General features: G+C 36.9%; 1 protein-coding gene across 1 annotated transcript; it reads right to left on the bottom strand.

Annotated features, from left to right (window-relative positions):
- Positions 1-154: 154 nt before the first annotated feature.
- Positions 155-18,068, bottom strand: LOC120089848 (DNA polymerase I B, chloroplastic/mitochondrial-like). Its single transcript, XM_039047260.1, has 12 exons — positions 17,637-18,068; positions 16,043-16,883; positions 15,678-15,869; positions 14,258-14,937; positions 13,519-13,981; positions 12,239-12,334; positions 11,817-11,909; positions 11,462-11,656; positions 9,495-9,587; positions 9,210-9,422; positions 9,037-9,126; positions 155-763 (listed from the first exon to the last, which is right to left on the bottom strand). The coding sequence occupies exons 1-12, from the start codon at positions 17,771-17,773 to the stop codon at positions 602-604; spliced, it is 3,255 nt and encodes a 1,084-aa protein (XP_038903188.1). The 5' UTR covers positions 17,774-18,068; the 3' UTR covers positions 155-601.
- Between the last annotated feature and the right edge of the window lie 3,645 nt (positions 18,069-21,713).

Below are 21,713 nucleotides of genomic sequence, written 5' to 3'. Positions count from 1 at the left end.
TAAGCATAAATGAGAACCCCGGTGACTAGGTTCGGTTCAATACCCAGAAAAGTATTGCCACCATTCAATTTGGTTCAATTCAATAACTTGATATTTTTTCTATTCCTTTTCTAACTCCTAGAAACAAACATCCAACAAAAATTTCAATGTACAATAGCCTGAAGAAATAACATTTTCATGTTCTTATAGTACTATTAAGTACATCCAAACACGTCAATCTCAGCAAAATGCATGCTTTTAACCAAGATTTATTTTATCGACTACATAATATTACACTTGGAGAATTGAGTAACATAGACATCTGTTCAAAACAAGTTCATCCAAAGAGAGCCAAAAAAAAGCTTGCTATACACTGAAGCACATGCCCAGGCCTACCTTTAGACAAATAAATTACAGAATGCCACCTACAGATGAGGAAATAGGAATCTTCATTCCTCACAAACCACCCCATTTCATTGAACAATTATCACCAGCAATATCATCAAGGGAAGGGTGGTGAAAATTTCACATCAGCTAGCATAAACAACCTTCAGAAGGCATCCATTAGTTGAACTGATGGCATTTGATGTTGAGTTTAGTCGGAAATTCTTTTGTTAAAGATCTATTTGGCAGAATACCAGTTTTGTGCACACTTGGCATCCACAGCAAGGTCAACTTTCAGAATGTTCTTTCCATTGAACGGTTTCGACATGCACTCAACAACAATTGCCTTAGCAACCTCAGCAGACTCGGTCGGTCCTTCCAAGATTACTTCATCATGAACCTGACTTTCAGGAGAAGTGTTAATTCATGCAAGTATTTCAGATAAAAACAGAAAAAACGGGTGGGTGCTGCAGGAAGGGATGCAAGTTAAAGTTGAAAAATAACTAATTGAAACAGTTTAAATAACATATGTCATTGTCAGCCAATCCATTAAAAAGAATATATTCAAACCTAAAATATTTTGCACTTGGTTTAGTTTTGGTGGTTGGTTTTCTTGCCAGGTTTCAGTTTTTCCTCATAACAACAGGTTAGTTCTGCTCAATTTGTTCCAGAGTCGAACTAATAATTCCACAGGGTCCTTTTTTCTTCCCCTTTTAAATATCTTTGAGTGGCCTTTTATTTTGCGCCAACTTGCACACATTGGACTATTCTCATAGGACAATTTGTCTTACCTTTACTACATTCAATTGTCAACCAAACTTTTGAGATATTAAATCTTAGGTAGGAAGTCGGTATGACTTGAATCCATTTCTTTTAAGTTTTTTATTATTTATAATAGCCCTGATTGAGCACTAGACCAAACTAAACCAGGGTGGTACTTATTCTCTACATACATCCACATCTTTTAACAAAGGTTATGTCTCGATCAAAACTTATGGGCTTGTTTAGGAGCTGTTTTTAATCTGTTTCGGAGAACAAAATTAAATTCGGCAAAAACATGCTTGGCAATATTTTTTTCAAAGTTGTTCTCTCTTGCAGAGTGTATCTTGCTGCATACATTCGCTACAAAATTGAAAATTTTATCTAGAAAACTCTCGGGAGGGTTCTCGTGATTGAAAATTTCCGGCAAGCGTCCTAGATGAAGAGAGCATGAAAGATTGGTTTTGAGTTGATGTCGACAGTATCTCTAATGAGTTTGCTAGAAGGTCATTTCAAAGAAGAGAGGAGGTGAGGAAAATTTGTTGGAACGGCACCCTTCTCGTTACAAAGAGGGATTTCCATGACAATTGGAGTAGAATCTTGGAGGAGATTCGAAGACAAACAGAACAACACTTCATCATTAATCCTTTTCAACCTGATAAAGCTCCTCTGAAGTGTCTGAATGGAGAAAACGCCAGCTTGCTTTCTTCGAATATTGGATGGGTTACGGTTGGCCCCATTACTTTAAAGATGGAGCGTTGGGATAGTGCAAAACATAGTAGACTGCCAGTGGTCCCTTCATATGGAGGTTGGGTATGGAACTCGAGAATCTTCAAAGCAGTAGGTGATTTGTTTGGTGGCTTTATGGATTACGCCGAGGAAAATCTAGCCTCATTGAATGCCTTGAAGTGGCTATTGAAGTCAGAGGAAACTACTGCGGAATCGTCACCTCTAATTTAAAATTAAGTCTGACGATGAAGAGAGCTCCTCGTCCAAGTGGTTACGTTTCAGGATGCAAACATGTTGATCGATAGAGTTGCCGAAGTTCATGGAACCTTCTATCTAGAGGAAGCACAACGTTTTTACAAAGGACCCAATAGCCCAGATCCAAACCCGATTGATGTTTGGCACGTGGGGAACAGAGGGGTCAGTCCAGTGATCAATGGGACTGATTTGGTGCAGATGACGAGTGCAATTTTGCAGACGAAAAGAAAAAGCCCTTTTTCTCTCCAAGGTAAGTCAAAATCACGTGGAGAAACCTCCACCTCTCAAGGCCAAGCCACAGTTCAGGCCCACTTTGTGGAAGGAAGACTAAAGGCCATTGATAAGGATAAAGGAAAGGCAATTGCCGTATCCCAAGAAGCGGTGATTCGAAGTGGGCCTTGGCCCAAAAGGATAGTTATAAAAGAATGAGCCAAGGTTTCCGATCTGGAGAAGGATGAGCCGCTTCGAAATGGACCCCAATCCAAAAGTATTCTTATAGAAGATAGAGCCCATTCTTATGTTGAAAGGAGACTAGGGACGCTGTCTCAAAAGCACATGCGAACAAAGGCATTAAATTTGCTGTTGAAGAGAAGATCAATTCTTGCCTAAAAAAGGGGTTATTCATTCTACAGCGGAAACAAAATGTGGCTCCCCTTCGAAGATGAGAGTGGAATCGAGCATGATTGATGTATTTCTTGAAAACGGAAGGCTGCTTCTTGTCTTTTCTTGTTAGTACTGTGTTGATTCTTTAGGTTTTATTTTAATTTTCAGAACATTTGTTTGTAATCTTGTTTCTTGCAAATGTAATCTTGGTTCTTGAAATTAAGTTAGCATTGGTAACTTTTAGTTTAGGCTGTAAAAGAAGTTTAGACTAAACTCCTCCCTCACATTCACCTTGTCGCATCAGCTTTGGTATCAAAGCCCTCGATTTGGGACTCTATGGCCGGCAAGAGCAGTGCCAACACCGGCAAGGGAAAGGATGCTAAGTCCAGACCCGAACAACCAGACCCTTTGTCTCCACGTTCGACTACTACCCATTTGATGGTTGTGGAAGAATCAGTGGGAGAAATTCAAAATAGCATGGCTGGTTTGAATCTTGCAATGGAAAGAATGTCAAGATAAATGGAGTTAGTCTTGGCTGCCCTATCTCAACGTGCAGAAGAAAACAGAGCAAATGATGTTCATAGAAGACCAGCCCAAGAAGTAGTGGGCAGACGCATCAGGGAGAGAATTAGGGATGAATCCACCTCTCCAGAAAGGAACCAACCAGCCATTATTGCTCCAAGATTCTTAATTTTCTTCATCAGAAAGTGAAGAACCAAGGAAAATTCCAGCAAGAAGACACCAGTTTCCAAGAGTTTTTTACCATGAACGGGAAGGGAGACAACAAGACTACAAGATGAAGATTGATTTGCCTACTTTCAGTGGGAGACACAACTTAGAAGCCTTTCTTGATTGGATCAAGAATGTTGAAAGCTTCTTTGATTATATGAATACCCCTAAAAATAAGAAGGTTTAGCTCGTTTCTTTCAATTGAGATCGGGTGCTTAAGCTTGGTGCAATCAAATTCAAGTGAATAGACAGCTGATTGGTAAAAGACCTATTCAAAGTTGGCTACGGATGCTCAAGATGATGAAAGACCGGTTTCTTCCAGCCAATTATGAATAGATTTTGTATCAACAATACCAAAGATGTAGGCAAGGTAACAAGAGTGTGGCCGAGTATGCAGAGGAGTTTCACCGTTTGGGTGCAAGAATAAGACTAAATGAAAGTGTGGCCGAGTATGCAGAGGAGTTTCACCGTTTGGGTGCAAGAACAAGACTAAATGAAAGTGAGAACTATCAAATCCCGAGGTTTGTTGAAGGGTTAAAAGAAGACATCCAAGAACAATTGGATTTGCAGCCCATTGGTACACTTCCTACAGCCATTTCAATGGCTTATAAGGCAGAGATCAAGTTGGAAAAGAGAGGGAGACCTAGTAGCTTCAAGAAAAACACTTGGGACCGGACTTCTAACAATTACCAACAGAGAAACACGGAGGGGAATAAGCAAAACCTCACTGGAAGTAGCTCCAAAAGTAAGGAGGAACAAACTTCAAAATCAAGTCAAGGGTTGAGAATTCAAGAGCCTTCACAAGAAAAGATTGGTTCGAACAATTACCAACGGCCAAATCTTGACAAATGTTTTCGTTGTGGCCAACAGGGACACTTGTGCACCGGATGTGCACCGGCCAATTCAAGAACAGTGTCGTATCCAGATGGAGAAGAATCTCAACAAGAAGAGGAGGAACAAAATTCTGAAGACGAATGTGATGAACTTGCACCGGATGAAGGGGAAAGGCTTTCTTGTGTGCTCCAAAGAATTCTTCTTTGCACCAAAAACTGAAATCCACCCACAAAGACACTCCCTTTTTCGAACAAGATGCATTATAAATGGGAAAGTATGCAATGTTATCATAGATAGTGATAGCAGTGAGAACGTGGTCTCTTCCAAACTTGTGCAAGCTTGAATCTCAAGCTTGATCCCCACCCTCAACCCTACAAAATCAGCTGGATCAAAAAGGGGGGAGAAGCACAAATTAGCTTCACTTGCACAGATCCACTTTCCAATGATAATCTTTATAAGGACCAAATTGTTTGCGATGTTATTGATATGGATGTGTGTCATGTCTTATTAGGTCGCCCTTGGCAATATGACTTGCAAGCAATCCATAAGGGAAGGGAGAACACATACGAATTTTCATGGATGGGCAGAAAAATCAAACTTCTTCCCACCACCAGCAGCTCAGAAAAAACGAGCAGTAAGGGTACCTCTAACTCTAAAAAGAAACTATTTTCTATTAAATAGTGGCCATGTAAGCAACTATTTTCTATTATTAATAGTGGCCATATATGTGGAAAGCATAATAATGAGGTTTGGGCTATCATTGTGAAAGGTCAAACCATCGAAACTAGTCCTACTAATGACAGCCATGCTATTGAAATAGAAAGACTACTTGAGGAATTTCCACAGCTTTTAGAATCACCTTCTACCCTACCACCTTTGAGAGACATTCAGCACAATATTGACCTTATTCCCGAATCGATTCTACCTAATTTGCCCCACTATAGGATGAGCCCCAATGAGTACAAAATTTTACAAGAACAAGTGCAGGAATTACTTGAGAAAGGCCACATAAGACCTAGCTTGAGTCCTTGTGCGGTCCTTGTCTTTTTAGCACCTAAGAAAGATGGGACTTGGTGCATGTGTGTTGATAGCCAAGCCATTAACAAAATAACCATCAAGTATCGTTTTCCAATCCCTCAAATTCCTGATCTTTTAGACCAACTAGGAGGAGCCAAAATATTCTCTAAAATAGATTTGAAAAGTGGCTATCACCAAATTAAGATCCAGTCAAGTGATGAATGGAAAACAGCCTTTACAACCAACGAGAGTCTATTTGCATGGTTAGTTATGCCATTCGGTCTCTCCAACGCACCTAGCACCTTCATGAAACTCATGACACAAGTTCTACATCCCTTCCTTAACAAGTGTCTAGTTGTATACTTTGATGATATCCTTGTCTATAGTAAAACATTTGAAGAACATATGTCCCACTTACATGCCTTATTCAAAACCCTAGCGGACAACCAATTATATATTAACATCAAAAAATGTTCGTTCTTAGTCAAGGAAATCAACTTTTTGGGCTTCATCATCAATGAATTTGGAGTTTCAATAGATCCTCATAAAGTCCAAGCTATTAAAGATTGGCCCCTTAAAATGTTCAAGACATCCAAAGTTTCTCAAGTCTTGCATCATTTTATCGAAAATTTATCAAAAACTTTAGTTCTTTTGAGCCCCTCTAACTGAATGTTTAAAGAAAGGTAAGTTTTGTTGGACAGAAGCTCAAACAAAGAGCTTACAAACTTTCCAATACCCCTGTTTTAGCCTTACCCAACTTTAACAATCCTTTTGATGTAGCAGTAGATGCCTCAGGATATGCAATGGGGCTGTCCTCTCCCAACAAAACCATCCCATAGAATATTTTAGCGAAAAACTTAGTAAGCCTCGCCAAAAATGGAGTACCTATGAACAAGAACTCACTCTTTTGTGAGGGCTCTAAGAGTTTGGGAACACTACCTTCTAGGCCATGAATTCATTCTATTTTCTGATCATTTTTCTCTTAAATTTCTGCAAACCCAAAAGACAATAAGTAGGATGCACGCACGTTGGTTATCTTTCATTCAACGTTTTGATATTGTCATAAAACACAAAGCGGGTAATACTAACATTGTGGCTGATGCTTTAAGCAAAAACCAATCTCTTAACAATTCTTAAAAGCCAAATAGTTGCATTTGGTTCCCTACCCACTTTGTATGAAAATGACCCTGATTTTGGTAACATTTGGTCTTTATGTATTGATCATGTTAATTATGGTAATTTTCATTTAACTTTCTTTTCAAGAATAACCTACTTTGCATTCCTAGAACTTCTCTTCGGGAATTTTTTATCAAAGAGTTACATAGCAATGGACTAGCAAGACATTTTGTAATGGACAAGACTTTACAGCTCCTCAATGACAAATTCTATTGGCCACAAATTCGCAAGGATGTCACAAAATTCATTAAACACTGTTACATTTGTCAAACTTCCAAAGGACAGCAACAAAATACAAGTTTACACCACTCCTCTTCCCATTCCCGAAAGCATTTGGGAGGACTTATCCATGGATTTCATCCTAGGACTCCCAAAAACTCAAAGAGGGTATGATTCTGTGTTGGTTGTGGTTGATAGGTATTGTAAAATGTCACACTTTCTTCCATATCGTAAAACATTGAATGCCGTTTATATTGTGAATCTATTTTTTTAAAAAATTGTGTGCTTACATGGAATTCCAAAGTCCATAGTTTCAGACAGGGATGTAAAGTTTCTAAGCTATTTTTGGAAGACTATATGAAGGAAGTTCAACACTAGCCTCAAGTTTAGCACAACGAGCCATCCCCAAACCGATGGGCAAACGGAAGTCACTAGTCGGGCCCTTGGTAATCCTATACGTTGCATTGGAGCGGAAAAACCCAAATGGGACCTCACTTTAGCCCGAGCAGACTTTGCATACAACCCCATGAAGAATCGCTCGACAGGGAAGTCACCATTTGAAGTAGTATATACTAAACTTCCTAGATTAACTGTGGACCTTACTAACCTACCGTCTTCCATTGATCTTAGCATGGAAGCTGAAGCTATGGCTGAAAGAGTTGCTGATTTACGTAAAGAAGTAACAGAACACTTAGAAAAGATGAATGCCAATTACAAGACAGCAACTGACAAGCATAGAAGACCTAGAGAGTTCGAGGAAGGAGACTTGGTAATGGTCCATCTTAAAAAGAGTCGGTTCCCTGTTGGCACTTGCAACAAACTTCAACCGAGGAAGCTAGGTCCATTTCAAATCCTAAAGAAATAAGGGGATAATGCTTACAAAATTGAGCTGTCGGGAGATCTTCATATCAGCACTATCTTCAATGTGGCTGATTTAAACGATTACTTCCCACCAGATCAACTCAAACTTTCAGCCTAAACTCGAGGACGAGTTTCATTTTACTTACACGGGGAATTTGATGTATTTCTTGAAAACAGAAGGCTGCTTCTTGTCTTTTCTTGTTAGTGTTGTGTTGATTCTTTAGGTTTTATTTTAATTTTCAGAACATTTGTTCGTAATCTTGTTTCTTGCAAATCTTGGGTGTAATCTTGGTTCTTGAAATTAAGTTACCGTTGGTAACTTTTAGTTTAGGCTGTAAAAGGAGTTTAGTATTTAAACTAAACTCCCCCCTCACATTTAATACAACTCTAATGTGATGCGCCAAGGTGAGAAGGAAACTCTAATGTGAAAAAATGCTTCAAAGTTGTATTTAATGGTAGAAGCATTAAGTTTTGGGAAGACAAGTGGTGTACTCCCCAACCTCTTGCTTCCCTTTATTGTGATATCTATGCTATTTCTACTAAAAAGGATGTTGTCATTGCAGATTGTTGGAATAGTTTGAACCAAGCGTGGGATTTGGGGTTAAGAAGAGGACTTTTTGACAGAAAGATGGGTAGCTTCATTGCTCTTGCCCAGTTGCTAACCGATCGGGTGGTGAGAGATACTGGGATAGTTTGCATTGGAATCTGGAAGCCTTATTTGTCCCTCTTCCCTTCCATCTGCCTTATTTGTCTTAAAGAGATGGAGTTTGTGGACCATCTGTTTTTACATTGTGATTTTGTGTCTAGAGGTTGGAATTGTCTTCTTGCCACGTTCAGGGTCCTTAGTTGCCTCCCTAAGTAGATTGATGATTGGTTTATGGAAGGCCTGAATGGTAGAAACTTTTGTGCTAAAGGTAGAATTCTTTGGCAATGTGCGGCCCACGCGCTTTTGTGGCATTTGTGGAACGAGTGGAATAGTAGGTTGTTTGATGATAAGTTTACCTCTTTTGATTCTTTTTGGGTCCAAGTTCAGAACACGGCCTCTTGGTGGTGTACAAATTACACTAAATTCTTTTGTAATTATAGCCTCCTTAAGATTTTAAATAATTGGAGGGCTCTTCTTGTTTGATTTCGTTTTTTTTTCTTTGGGGAAGGGGGATGTTCCTCAACCCCTACCCTTAGGTTGTTCCTTTCTTTCTTAGTTTAATGCATTTCTCTGTTTCTAAAAAAAAAAAGTTGTTCTCTTGCTTTTTTTCCTAAGTTATTTATTTTTCAAAATAATCCAAGTTTATTTTCCAAAATAATTGAAGTTGTTCTTCAGCATGTAAATAGTGAGTTGAATGCCAAATCCTGATCCTATTGTAATTCTCCAAAACAGCTTTGAAAACAAAAGGCAGAAAAGTATCTTGAAAACAGTCTCCCGAACAAGCCTTTAGCATCAGGAAAGGTAACAACTACCAAGTTGGAAGATTAAAGATGGTGACGAATAACCTGCAAAAGCAGCCTCCATCCAAGTTCCTTCAAACGTGAATTTTTAGATATTTCCAACATGGCACACATGGCAACATCAGCAGCACTACCCTGTAACAGAGACATTCATGAACCAAATTTAATATTGGAGATTGGGATGACGAAAAGCTGAGAATGGAAGTTTATGAACATACCTGCACGGGAGTATTGATAGCAGCTCTTGCTATATGCCCTTTCTGGGCCCGAGTAGCAAACTTCATTGAAGGAAACCGACGAGCTCTTCCAAGTAACGTGCGAACACACGACTTCTCCTCAGCCTCTTCCATTCGAAGATCTTGCCACATACGAACCTCTTTTCTTTCATTATACCACAAGTTAACCGTCTTCTTTGCTTCCTCCACAGTAACCTGTATGGTGGGTTAACCATGCTGATTAGCAACTTAACGATATTGGGACAGGAAGTAGGTTTTGGAAAATACCTTCCAATCCTTGGAAAGGCCAACAGGAGTCTTGCCATATGCAATGGAAAAATTAAGCATTTTAGCTTTCCTTCTTTCAGAAGCAAAGGCATCCTGCAGAAAAGAGAGAAATGTTCAGATAAAAGAAGTTGAAAAATCAGTAAGAGATCATTTAAATGGCTCTTTGTTCTTGCTGGACTAAGAATGGAGAAAAGGATAAGGCACTGCTACGACTTAAAATGCAAATAAATCAGTCAGACATTGCAATCTAGGAAGCACAGACACTACATTTTAGGCGGAGTGTCCATGTCGAACACAGATGCATTTGGACACGTCCAGACACGTCCAACATGAAAATTTTTGTGTACTGTTTTTATTTATTTACTTTTAGTTTCAGACATGATCGAGACCCTCCTTGTAAACGCTTGTGATTTTTTTAAGAGAAAATAATCCAACGTTTTATGTTTGACCCAAATTTAAAGCCCAAATCAATTACATGTTAAATAAGATAAGAAAACAAAAGGAAAGCCTAATTCTTTAACAAATGACAAAAAACATGAACATAAAAAAGTGAAGTAAAAAACATAAATGTAGCATTGTTAATTAATGACATTTTATTTTTCTTTTTTTAGTGGGGTACATTTAATATTTTATGTTAAATTTATATATATCCTAAAAAGTTAATAATAATAAAAGAATGTATCCCCAACATAACCATGTCCTAGTTTTCTTAAAATTGGCATATCGCCTTGGCGTATCCATGTCCGTGCTTCTTGGATTGAAGTAAATAACAATGACTGGTAAAAGCAAGGATTCAATGGTACACAAAGCATTTCATACATCAATGAAATTGATTTCTTATAAAGAAAAAATGGAACAAGAAAATTTCAGACTTAGTTGACTAGCTTGGAGGATGAATTATTATTATTATGAAGAAGACAGTTCAAGCATGCAAAATCACCTATTAAGGAATCCAAAGCCAAACATTCACAAACCTACTAAAAGACACCAGAAACTCAAGAACAAGATTTTAATAACCAAGAAGGAAGCGTGCAAAACACTAGTTTAGGAAGAAGACATTCTCTTGGACTTCACAAATCTCTAATGAGGAGACTTTCTCGAACCCTGAAACTTCTAGTCACTCTATGGCAAAATTGTGAAGAAAAGCACACAGTATTCAACCACTGGAATTCAGATTATTATTATTATTATTATTATTATTAGGAAACAGAAGCCGAAATGTATACAAAAAATCCTATCAACAAGTAATTTACAAGAGACTTTTAGTGAGTAATTGTAATGACAAAACGGAGTTAATGCATTCAAGACAAAGCTAAAAAAGATGTAGACTCAGTAACTTTGGTGTATCATATAACAATAAGTGGTTCTTCCAGCCCAACCACTAAGTTCTAAGTTCTAAGAGAATACCCAAACAGAATTTAACTAAAGAGTCTTTTTCTACTCTTTAAAGGGATAACCTAACTGCTTTACTTGAACAGGAGCTGTTCTATAGGTTGTCCTTGAGTTCTAAGGGATAACCTATGGTGAATGTAATGATTTTGCTGAGCTACATGTGAGATTTCCAATTGTGAATATGTATTCAAGGAAGGCCAAAAACGTCAACTCTTGAGCTACGGTTAGTTAGTGGAACGCATGCCTTGTTACGATATGTGGGTGATGTACCCAGATACATCCAGAGGGGTTTTCTTGTAATCTTCAAGGGGCATTTTAGTTCATTATGTTTACCGGCTGGTCTAGGTCTTCTTTAGTTCTGGTTGTTATTTGCCTGTTAGTTGGGTAGTTTAGCTTGCTCTTAAAAGCCTATATATGTGGTTCTAGTATCGAGAAATTCGGGAATTAAGGCTTCTGGACGCTAGTGCTGAAGAAGAAACATTGATTGATACAGAGAGAAATGAAAGAGCAAACCCCCCAAGTGAAGAATCTGGAAAGTGGGAGATTCAATGGAATTAGCTAAAACATCAATTTACCTTCAACAATGGAACTGGAGGCTTGTCTTCCCCAGGTTGAGGATCCCACTCAAGAAGCACACTTCCTTCTTCAACAGCTTTACGAATGTGAGGGTACATATTCATTGCGGTCCTTGAATGGAAATCTCCCCCAGCTTTAAAGGCTTCCAGCATGCTCTTACAATTGGCAAGATGAGCCAGAATCCTAAGTTCCAACTGCAAAATGGATTTACACTTCCCGGTCAATAATGTTCTCTTGTCGAATACGATTATATAGTTGAAGCCAATAGATCACAAAAAGAAAACAGGTGAAGATGGGGCAAATCGAAATTGCTCACCACATAAACAAATCCTCTCTCATTATTAACAAAATTACCTGGCCATAATCAGCAACAATGAGGGAATTTCCAGGAGCAGCTATAAATGCCTGACGGATCTTATACCGGTCCTTTTCCAGAGCTGGTTGATTCTGGTACACAAAATATAACCAACCGAAGTCTCCATTAGAATCATAGTTTAAAAGGAATATATGAACATAAAGATCACAAGGAACTGAGATGACAAACACACTCATATACAGAAGGCTAAATGAAAATCGGTGCAAAAAATAGTTGGCAATAATCCTAATATTTTACATCATGCCTGTTGAAGGATTTAGTCCTCTGCAATAATGGAGGTTCTAAGCATCTAATAGCTATGAACTGACACTGTCTAATTGAAGAAGCAAACCTACTTTTCCAAGGAAATAATCTCTTCAGTGCCAAATGCAAGTAAGGTTGAGAAAAGTTAACTGTGAACCTGCAAATTTGGTCTCCGAGCTGAAAGGCGGCCAGTTTCTGTGTTGATATTTAGAGAACAATGCACACGTCCATTCTTACCGGATATGTTGCTTCCCTGCAATTGAAACAGCCATTTCACTACAAGTCATAAATCATGTCAAGAATTTAAAATTTAACTTATGAAAATTAAGAGTCGATCAGAGAAGAAAGAGATTTCATGCTTTGAAATTCAAAGCTGTGTGTTCATCGATCAAAATCAACATGCCTTCAGATAATTGTGCTTAAATCAAGTGAAGCAGCAGTATGCAATACTCTGAATTAGTTCCTTCTTAAACCTACATGCACTTTTTTTAATATATAAGAAACGACCTTTCATTGAGGAAAAAATTGAAATAATACGCAAGCATAAAAGAAAACAGTCCACAAAAAGAGGACCATAAAGAAAGGGTCTCCAATCCTATAAGATAACACCTATCGGATAATTACAATAAATCTTCAAAAAAATCTTCATAGCGATGCCTAAAGAGAAAAACGACATCTAGCAAGAGACCATGCATCATTCGGATCCAAGCCTCTAAACACTCATCCCAAATATCCAACAATAACACACACTCCATCAAGCCACAAGAAACAATCTTTCTCCCTAAAAGCGGAAGGAGAACAATGGAACGTGCGAAGACGAAGCTCCAAAGGAAATGATCCAAGTACTCCTCCATCTTCCAACAAAGGATACAACAAAACAAGTCAATCAACGAAGGTCAATTTCTCCAGAGCTGATCCAGAGAGTTCACGAGAGCATGGATGACCTACCAGACAAATAACTTAACTTTTTTGGAATCTTGATCTTCAGAGCATCAAAAAAGCAATCTTAGATGGGAGAAGAGTCCAATAAGCAACAAAAGAAAGAACATGGATCGCTCCCAAAGAGTTAGGGCATCAACTATGCCAATCCCTCCTCTCAATCCTCAAATCAACCTTCCCTATCAAAGACAAAACAGCTTAACGTCTATTGTTTCCTTATCGGACAAAGGATGACAGACCCAAATGAAAAGGAGAGGGAACTCCCAGACCAATCTAAGATATCCGCTACATTGCAATTTTTTAAAGAGGAAAGGTGGTAACATATAAAAGTCATAATTGACAAACATAGTTATTTCATATTTGCACCTACCTTTTAAAGTTCTCCTTCCACCAGCAACAGGGTCAAAATCAGCTAAAGTTCCATAAATTATAGTAACTTTTGGAAGGATATTATTAATGATAATGAGCATAAAAAGGGACTTGGTTAAAGAATTTCACCTGTAAGGGAAGGATGAAATTTGATATCAAAGAGTCGATAGAGCAGACTTCACATAAAGCAGCAATAGCATGACAGGCTTCCCTGCCCTCCTCCATCAACTCAAATCCTTGTAAAGCAGTTCCATAATCAGACATATTTGCACATTCATGAATAATATGCCTTTTGCTTTCTTCATGAGGCATCGTCCCAAAATCGTTGTCAACCTCATTGTCAGACTGCAAGTCATCAGTGAAGTCATCAAATTCTGCAGAGACCTTGCCTGCTAAGATCTTCAGAGCATCCCCACTCACAGAAGGCCAACCAGTTGCTGTGTACATTTCTGTCGAAAAAGCCTTCTCACCAATGCAATGTAAAGTAATATTCCGAAACTTGCTGGGGGTTTTTTTTCCTCCTTCAATGACTTTTTCACTGTTTGGAACTTTGAATGTCCTTTCAGTTGGAAGAGACTCATCAGGGTTCTTACTGTAAAATGAAAAAAATAAGGAAGCATAACTAAGAATCAACAAGTTTGAAGCCAAAGCATCAGAAACATGCTCGTTATCAAAAGAGGAAAATGCATGAAATTATGCAGGAAAGAGCTAACAACTTGCACGTTTCCAAGTCCACAAATAGTAGATAACTCATGACTTCATATGCTTTCATAATTTCATATGTGATATCTGATTAGACCAGAACATGGATTTTACATTTTTCTTTAAAAAAAAACCAAAAATATTATTTAAAAAATAGACTAATTACCTGTTACAAGTGCCACCAAAGAGCAATTGACGCACTTGTGCATCACTTCCTACATTCATGTACATGGCATCAGAGCAATACTTTGAAGCCCAGTTACGAAATCTGTTAGCAGCAACCTCTTGTTCCTTTTTGGCCAATTTTTCTATCTCGGCAAGATATGGCCTATCAACCAGCATTCCCTCAGTTTCCATTTTGACGAGAAGTTCACCGAATGGTTTCCAATATTCTTCATAAAAGTTGAACATTGTTTGATCCGGAATCATTTCTCCATCTCTCTCCCAGGGCATGTCAGACAGTATATTTTTCAAGCTCTCATAAAGCTTCAGCGTGCATATTGAATCTAAAGCAGAATAAGATACCCACGGTTTCCGTTCTTCTCGTTGAAGTTGTTCAACAGGGGGAATGACTATAAGTTTGCCTTCAGATCCATCCTTTTTCGTCTTCTTCCGGCCAAAGATTGTTTTCATAGATACTTTACCGATCAACTCTTTTTCCTGGCCCAATTTAGCACCAGACATGACCTTTGTATCACTAGAAAGAGCTTCAAGTGAATATCCACCATTCACTCGCCTTGATGAATCCCACAACCGTGCCATGTGCATCGTGTCAGCATGAAAGCCAGAAAGCTTAATCCCATAGTTTTCAATAATGTGATTGTCAAAGCTGTAGTTGTGCCAGACCTAATAGGAAGGCAGGTTTGGTCAAACCAAACTATCTTCTGAGTTTAACATACCGCACACGTGCACATGTCGCCTCATAATTTAACAAATACAAGTGAACAAATGGACCTATTTTGTCCTAGAACTCAAGAATATTTAACCAATCTTATCGAGAAATAGAATTATAATGCATTCAATATATGTATGAGAATACCGATCATTAGCAGTTTTACAATCTATCAACAATATGTTAAAAGGCCAACATCTAAGAGACAAAGCTTTGGCTATCTCCCCCAGTGTGTCTTAACTATTTAGCTGATTGTGAGTCTATGGATAATGCAGTTAGGCTGAGTCTTGGCATACCTTCTTTAAAATCATTTTTCTTAAAACAATTTTAATAAAAGTAGTTTCAATTAAAACAATGAGATGTTTGGTCACATTTTCTTAAAATTGATTTATTGTACTGCATCTAAAATTGATTCTACAAATATTAAATTACTACACAACCACTTTAAAATCACCTTTCAGAAAATCAACGTAAAATAAAATCTTAAAAAAGTCATTTATATTTGCTACCTAATATTGCATATTTTAGAAAGTAAAAAAAACACAGTTGAGTTATCCAAAATGACTTAGGAATTTATGCCAAACACACTCTTATTCTCTGTAAATTTGTCCCAAAAAGTGGAATCTCTTTATCCAAAACAATTTGGCCTACAATAGTCTACCAAAAAGGGTCCAAGAGGAACAAAAGGAAATACCTTTCTGATCAAAGGATCTTCGAAGAATGGTGCAAATTGAAGCAAAATTTCCTTACCGCCACCATCAAGAACATCAACCCAGATACAAGACTTTCCATTCCCAAAATCTGCTTCTGGTCCTGAATAAATACTGAAGCATATTATTTCACCATGGTCAACGGGTGTTTCTTGCTTCACATCAATCTTGCCCACCTTAAAGAAAATAGAAAAAAAAAATGAAGATTGAAGAAAATTTCAAAGGTATGCTGCCCATCATGGCATGACAGAACTTGGGTGTAAATTGTACAGTTAAGTTGGAATTATTGGTCTGTAAGCCTATTCCAAGGCAGTAAAGGTACAATGAAAATAAAGTAAGATATAAGCACCTCAGTATCGCAAGCATGCACAAGATCCCTGTACTTAATAGTAAGCATTGAAACAACTTCCTTCGCTGCAGATACACTATCAACAACAAGAACGCTATCATATACACAATTAAGCCTCTCCTTTATATCTGGCTTGTGAGCAGTTCCAAGTGCTCCCATCACCTTGGTGCCACTTCCATTGATGGTCACTTTAGAAAATTCTTCCACAGCTACACCCCTCTTTATCCCATTGGCAGCTTCAGTAAATTGCAAATCACTATTTTCAGGCTTGATCATGGTCCGTCTCCCAGCAAAAGAATCAATGTCTCCATTACATTGACCACTTGGAACCTTAATTGTCTCAAGTAAGGGTGCCCTTTCACTTATCATCCTATCTATAGTTACAACATTCTCAGTTCGATCAAAACTAATAGGTTCTTGTTTACTGAATCCATCTGATAACATATTAGTTGGAACCCTTAAACAATCAGAATCATTACTAGCATTGGAACATTTGCTTCCCAAATTTGACAGAACCTTAGAATATGGAGGACATGGACTGTTATAACAATGCGAAGTCCCATGCCCAGTGAGATTTTCCTTTTTTCTTAGCTTTTCTTCGTTGTTCTTTGTCGGGATCTCAGTGTCAATATACCTAAGGAGCTTCTCTTCTTTCAGCTGCATAGTACTCTTGGACCAAGCCTTTACATCAGAGAGAAATGCCCTCTCCTTGTCATATTTACTAGTTTCAAAAAATGAAGTGGTGCTCAAGAAAGAACATTGTCTACACTGAAAGGAAGCGTGAAACATATTCATATTTGGAGAAGCGCCACCAACACTCTTCAGGGAACTAAATTCAGCCCTGCAAATGAATATATTCAGAAACATTAAGATCAGAGTTCTTCACAACCATACTCTCCTATAATTGATCATTCTGCTGTGCAATGTAAGACAGAAACAATTAAAAGAACAAAATGGATGACCCAAGAAAGTTACCAGTATCGCTTCTGCTAAATTTGAGCCCTTTTACCTAAGTAACGACCATGGTCATATGGAAGAGTAAATGCCCTCATAGATGAAACCAAATGATATGACATAATTTTGTGGACTAGATAACAATGTACGAGAAAAGTGCTAAAGTTCTTCCAGATAAAGTACTGCCTAGAGAGATAACCGAAAAACTTTTTCCTGAGTGAATTCAAAGGCCTTAAAACCCATACTAACCAACCATGCCATATAGTTTCAAATCCATATTCAAACAATGACATTCTACCAACAAAAAACAAAGTGAACAGAATAGCTAAAAATTTTAAGAAATCATCATGATAATAACTAAAAATTCTTAGAAATCACATCCACCAAACATGTTCTTCCCCATATCACAAGCTCTCTCTCACATGAAGGGGGGGAACTCACTTCACAGTTTGAAACAAGAAAACTTCTAACAAATGACTGGAATGAGCAACCACAAACACACACACACACACACACACACACACACACAAAAATCCAGCCAATACCCAATACAGAAGACTAAATATTCTCACGCCCCCATTAACAACAAAAAGATAACACAAAAATCTCCGGTTAAGAATAAACCCGAGAGAAGAGTCACCTGTAGAGAGCCTTGGAGGAGGCGCAAATGGAAATAGAAGAGTTAGAAACAGAGTTAGACCGCCATAGAAAGAAATAAGAAGGCCATTGAGTTCTGACTGAAGAGGCCTGGGAAGTGGAGACTCCCAAAGTCATCATCTCTGCAACTCTGCCCAGCTTGCTCCCGCAGTGGCTTATAGAAGGAGCCGTTTTGAAAGATTTTGGGCTAAACCCAGATAGATAATCCCAAAATTTTGAGGGCTTTACGTTATCTGTTGTTTCAGGCAAGTGGGTCTGAAAGTGGAGCAGTACAGAGCACGGCCATGGTAGAGGGGATAGTTGGGAGCAGAAGAGACTCTCGATGTTAAACCCTGGGAGGCTGGGAATGATGAGAGAACCCCAAAATTAACGTATAATTTTCATGGCTGCCATTAACATTTGTGATTTCATTTTGCCGGCCACAACAGGAATTAATATGAAATTGAGAATTTTGTTCAATTATAAATATGTTAAATTAGGTGCAGATATCCATGATTAGTATTCATAGGTCGTGCGTCACTTATTCATTAGTCCATTTGTCTCAAGATTACGTGATCAATCCAAAAAGATAGGAGAAAATGGAGAAATTCATTCTTTATTATTTTAATTACTTTTGTTATTTATTTATTTTATTTATTTTATATATTTATATATTATTATTATATTATATTTTCTTCATATCTATATTCTCGTTACAGATGTCTAATTTCCCCATGGAGACCCGTCCCAAATGGGGCGAGGAATAGGAAGGGAGTGGGGAATCCCCATGAGCTAAACGGAGACGGGGACATGTAATGCATTCCTCGGCCCCGGTCCCGCGCTGTTCCCCGTCCCCACCCCGATTAGCTTTTACATATTTATTTAGTATAGTTATCTAACGTTATGTTATTATTATTATATAAATATTAATATTTAAATTTTAAAATTGATTATTTATTGGGAAAGATAATAAATATGTTTAAATTAAATGTAGAAATTTAGATTATATATGTGAATAATTTGATTTATGTTTATTTCTTTCTATTAAAAAAATCAATTAGCTTTTTAGGCCAAAATTTGAGTAGTTTTTAAATTCAAATTGTCATATAAAAACTAACTATAATAAATAATTTAGCAATAAGTTAACTATTTAATTAAAATTTGCTCATATTAGTGATTTAAATTAATTGGTTTTTTAAAAAAAAAAAAAAAAAAAAAAAAAAAAAAAAAAGTAACGGGAAAAAATTCCCTGTGGGGAATCCCCGCCCCGATCCCCGTGGAAAATTTCATGGGGAATGAAATGGGGAGCGGGGACAGGGATGGGGAATGGCATCTCCGGCCCCGCCCCACCCCGTGGACATCTCTATTTCTCGTTGGACACCATTGTGCTCATCAAATTTACAACACGTTATTCGAGCTCCTATCGTTTTCTTCGCTAAAGGTAAGTCCTAAAGGTGTGTCGATTTTTTTCTTCATTATAATTAATAAATTTAATGTTATTTTGCATATTTAATATCTATTAAATTTCTAATATAAATACAATATTGTGTGATGGTGTTGTCATGACAAATCTCACAAAATTAGAATTTTTTGTCCTTGATATTAACAACAGTAATTATTTGCCATTGGTATTTGATGTTGAAATCTGCTTGGATGCTATAAATCTTGGAGAGACTATTAACGGAGGAAATATGACATATAGTCAGGACAAAGCAAAAGCTATGGTTTTTCTATGTCATCATCTCCAGGAAGATTGAAAATGGAGTATCTTACAATAAAAGATCCCCGTATCTTGTGGAAAAAATTGAAGAGATGTATGGTCATAAAAAAAAAAACAGTTATTCTTTCTAAAGCTCGTCATGAGTGGATGCACTTTGGGCTATAGGATTTCAAATTAGTAAGTGATCACAACTCCACATTATTTAAAATCAATTCGAAACTGTTGTTATGCGGAGAGAAAATTGTTGATACTAATATGTTAAATTAGATATTTTATACATTTCATGTCTTGAATATGCTCATGCAGCAGCATTATCGAGAGAAATATTTTTAACAATATTCTGAACTAATTTCATGTCTTCTCGTGACCGAACAAAATAACGAGTTATCAATGAAAAATCATGAATCTCGACCAACTGGGATGACACCATTTCTTGAAGTGAATGTTGTGAATTTTAATAATAATCATGGTTAAGGTTATGGTCGTGGTCGAGGTGTGACTGTGGTAGAGGAAGAAATAATTATTATTTTCGTGGTGGTCATTCTAATTATTCAAATTTCAAAAGAGCCACATAAAATGATGATCACAAAGGAAAAGCTCCACAAGATAAGAGTTCAAAAAGTGTTGGAAATAAATTATTCTTATGTGGAATGACTAGGCATCGGTCATGTACATGTCATACGTCAAAACAATTAGTTAATCTCTATCAAACATCCCTGAAGGAAAAAGAGAAAAATGTGGAAGTAAATTTTGTATACCAAGATATATTTAACCCATCCCACATGGCAAATTTAGATGTGGCTAACTTCTTTGAATCTTCTAAAGAGAAAATTGACAGAATTAATGAACATTAAGTGTTTCCTTCGACTTTGAAAATATCTAGACTTAATGTTGTCTTTTTATTCATCTCCATGTTTTTTCCCCTCTTAGTAGATGTTAACCTTTGTATATTCCAAATGTTGTTTTTCTTATTGTAATTATTTTCTTTTAATGAAGAAACTTGAATCATTTTCATATGTTGGGTGACTAAAAAATGAGTAAAGGAGATCTATGTCTGGCAGACAGTGCAACTACACATACAATACTTACAAATAGAAAATATTTTTCCAAACTGATAATGCTGGAAGCAAAAGTCAATACAACATCAGGTTCTACAAACCTAATTAAAGGGTTTAGAAAAACAAATATTATTTTGCCTAGAGAAACAAAATTTACAATTGGCAATGCATTGTTTTCTAGTCAATTAAAGAGAAATCTACTTAATTTTAAAGATATATGTTGCAATGGTTATCATATTTAGACCGATAAAAACAATATGGAGTATTTGTATATCATATCTACTATCTCATATGAAAAACATATACCAAAAGAGTTGTCTGCTTTATCTTTTTAATTATATTATACTCATATACAAGTAATTGAAACATTTGCAACAATAAACCTAAATTTCATGAATCCAGATATATTTACAATTTGGCATGACAGATTAGGTCATCCAAGATCTATAATGATGAGAATAATTATGATTATTGAGAATTCAAATGGACATCCATTGAAGAGCCAGAAGATTCTTCAATCTAATGAATTATCGTGCGATGCTTGCTCTCAAGACAAATTAATCATTAAACCATCACCAGCCAAAGTGGGGACTAAATCACTTTCATTTTTAGAACGAATTTATGGTGATAAATGTGGACCTATTAACCCACAAAGTGGACCATTTAGATATATTATGGTATTAATAGACGCATCCAGCAGATGGTCACACGTATGCTTATTATCAAGTCGAAATCTTGCATTTGCAAGATTATTTGCTCAAAAAATTTAAGTTAAGAGCACAATTTCCTCATTATACAATTAAGATCATTTCTCTTGATAATTCTGGTGAATTTACATCCCAAGCTTTTGATAATTATTGTATGTCAATTGGAATAAGTGTTGAATATCCTGTAACTCATGTGTCATATACAAAATAGTTTAGAAGAATCATTCATAAAATATTTGCAATTAATTGCTAGACAATTGCTCATGAGAGTTAAGCTTCCTACATCTGTATAGGGACATGCTATTTTACATGCAACGTCACTTGTACACATTAGGCCGGTATCTTATCATAAGTACTCACCATTACAATTAGCTTATGGCCATGAGCCAAATATTTCCCATCTGAGAATTTTTGGATGTGTAGTATATGTTTCAATTGCTCCACCACAACGTACTAAGATGGGTCCTCAAAGGAGGTTAGGAATATATATTTAGATATGATTTCTCATCAATTATCAAATATCTTGAACCCCTGACGATGATGTATTTACTGCACGATTTGCTGATTATTATTTTAATGAGACAAATTTTCCAACA

This window comes from Benincasa hispida, chromosome 11, assembly GCF_009727055.1.
Source record: "Benincasa hispida cultivar B227 chromosome 11, ASM972705v1, whole genome shotgun sequence".
Lineage (NCBI taxonomy): Eukaryota > Viridiplantae > Streptophyta > Magnoliopsida > Cucurbitales > Cucurbitaceae > Benincasa > Benincasa hispida.
The sequence above is the reverse complement of the archived record's forward strand: the minus strand, read 5'-3'. Positions and strand labels throughout refer to the sequence as shown.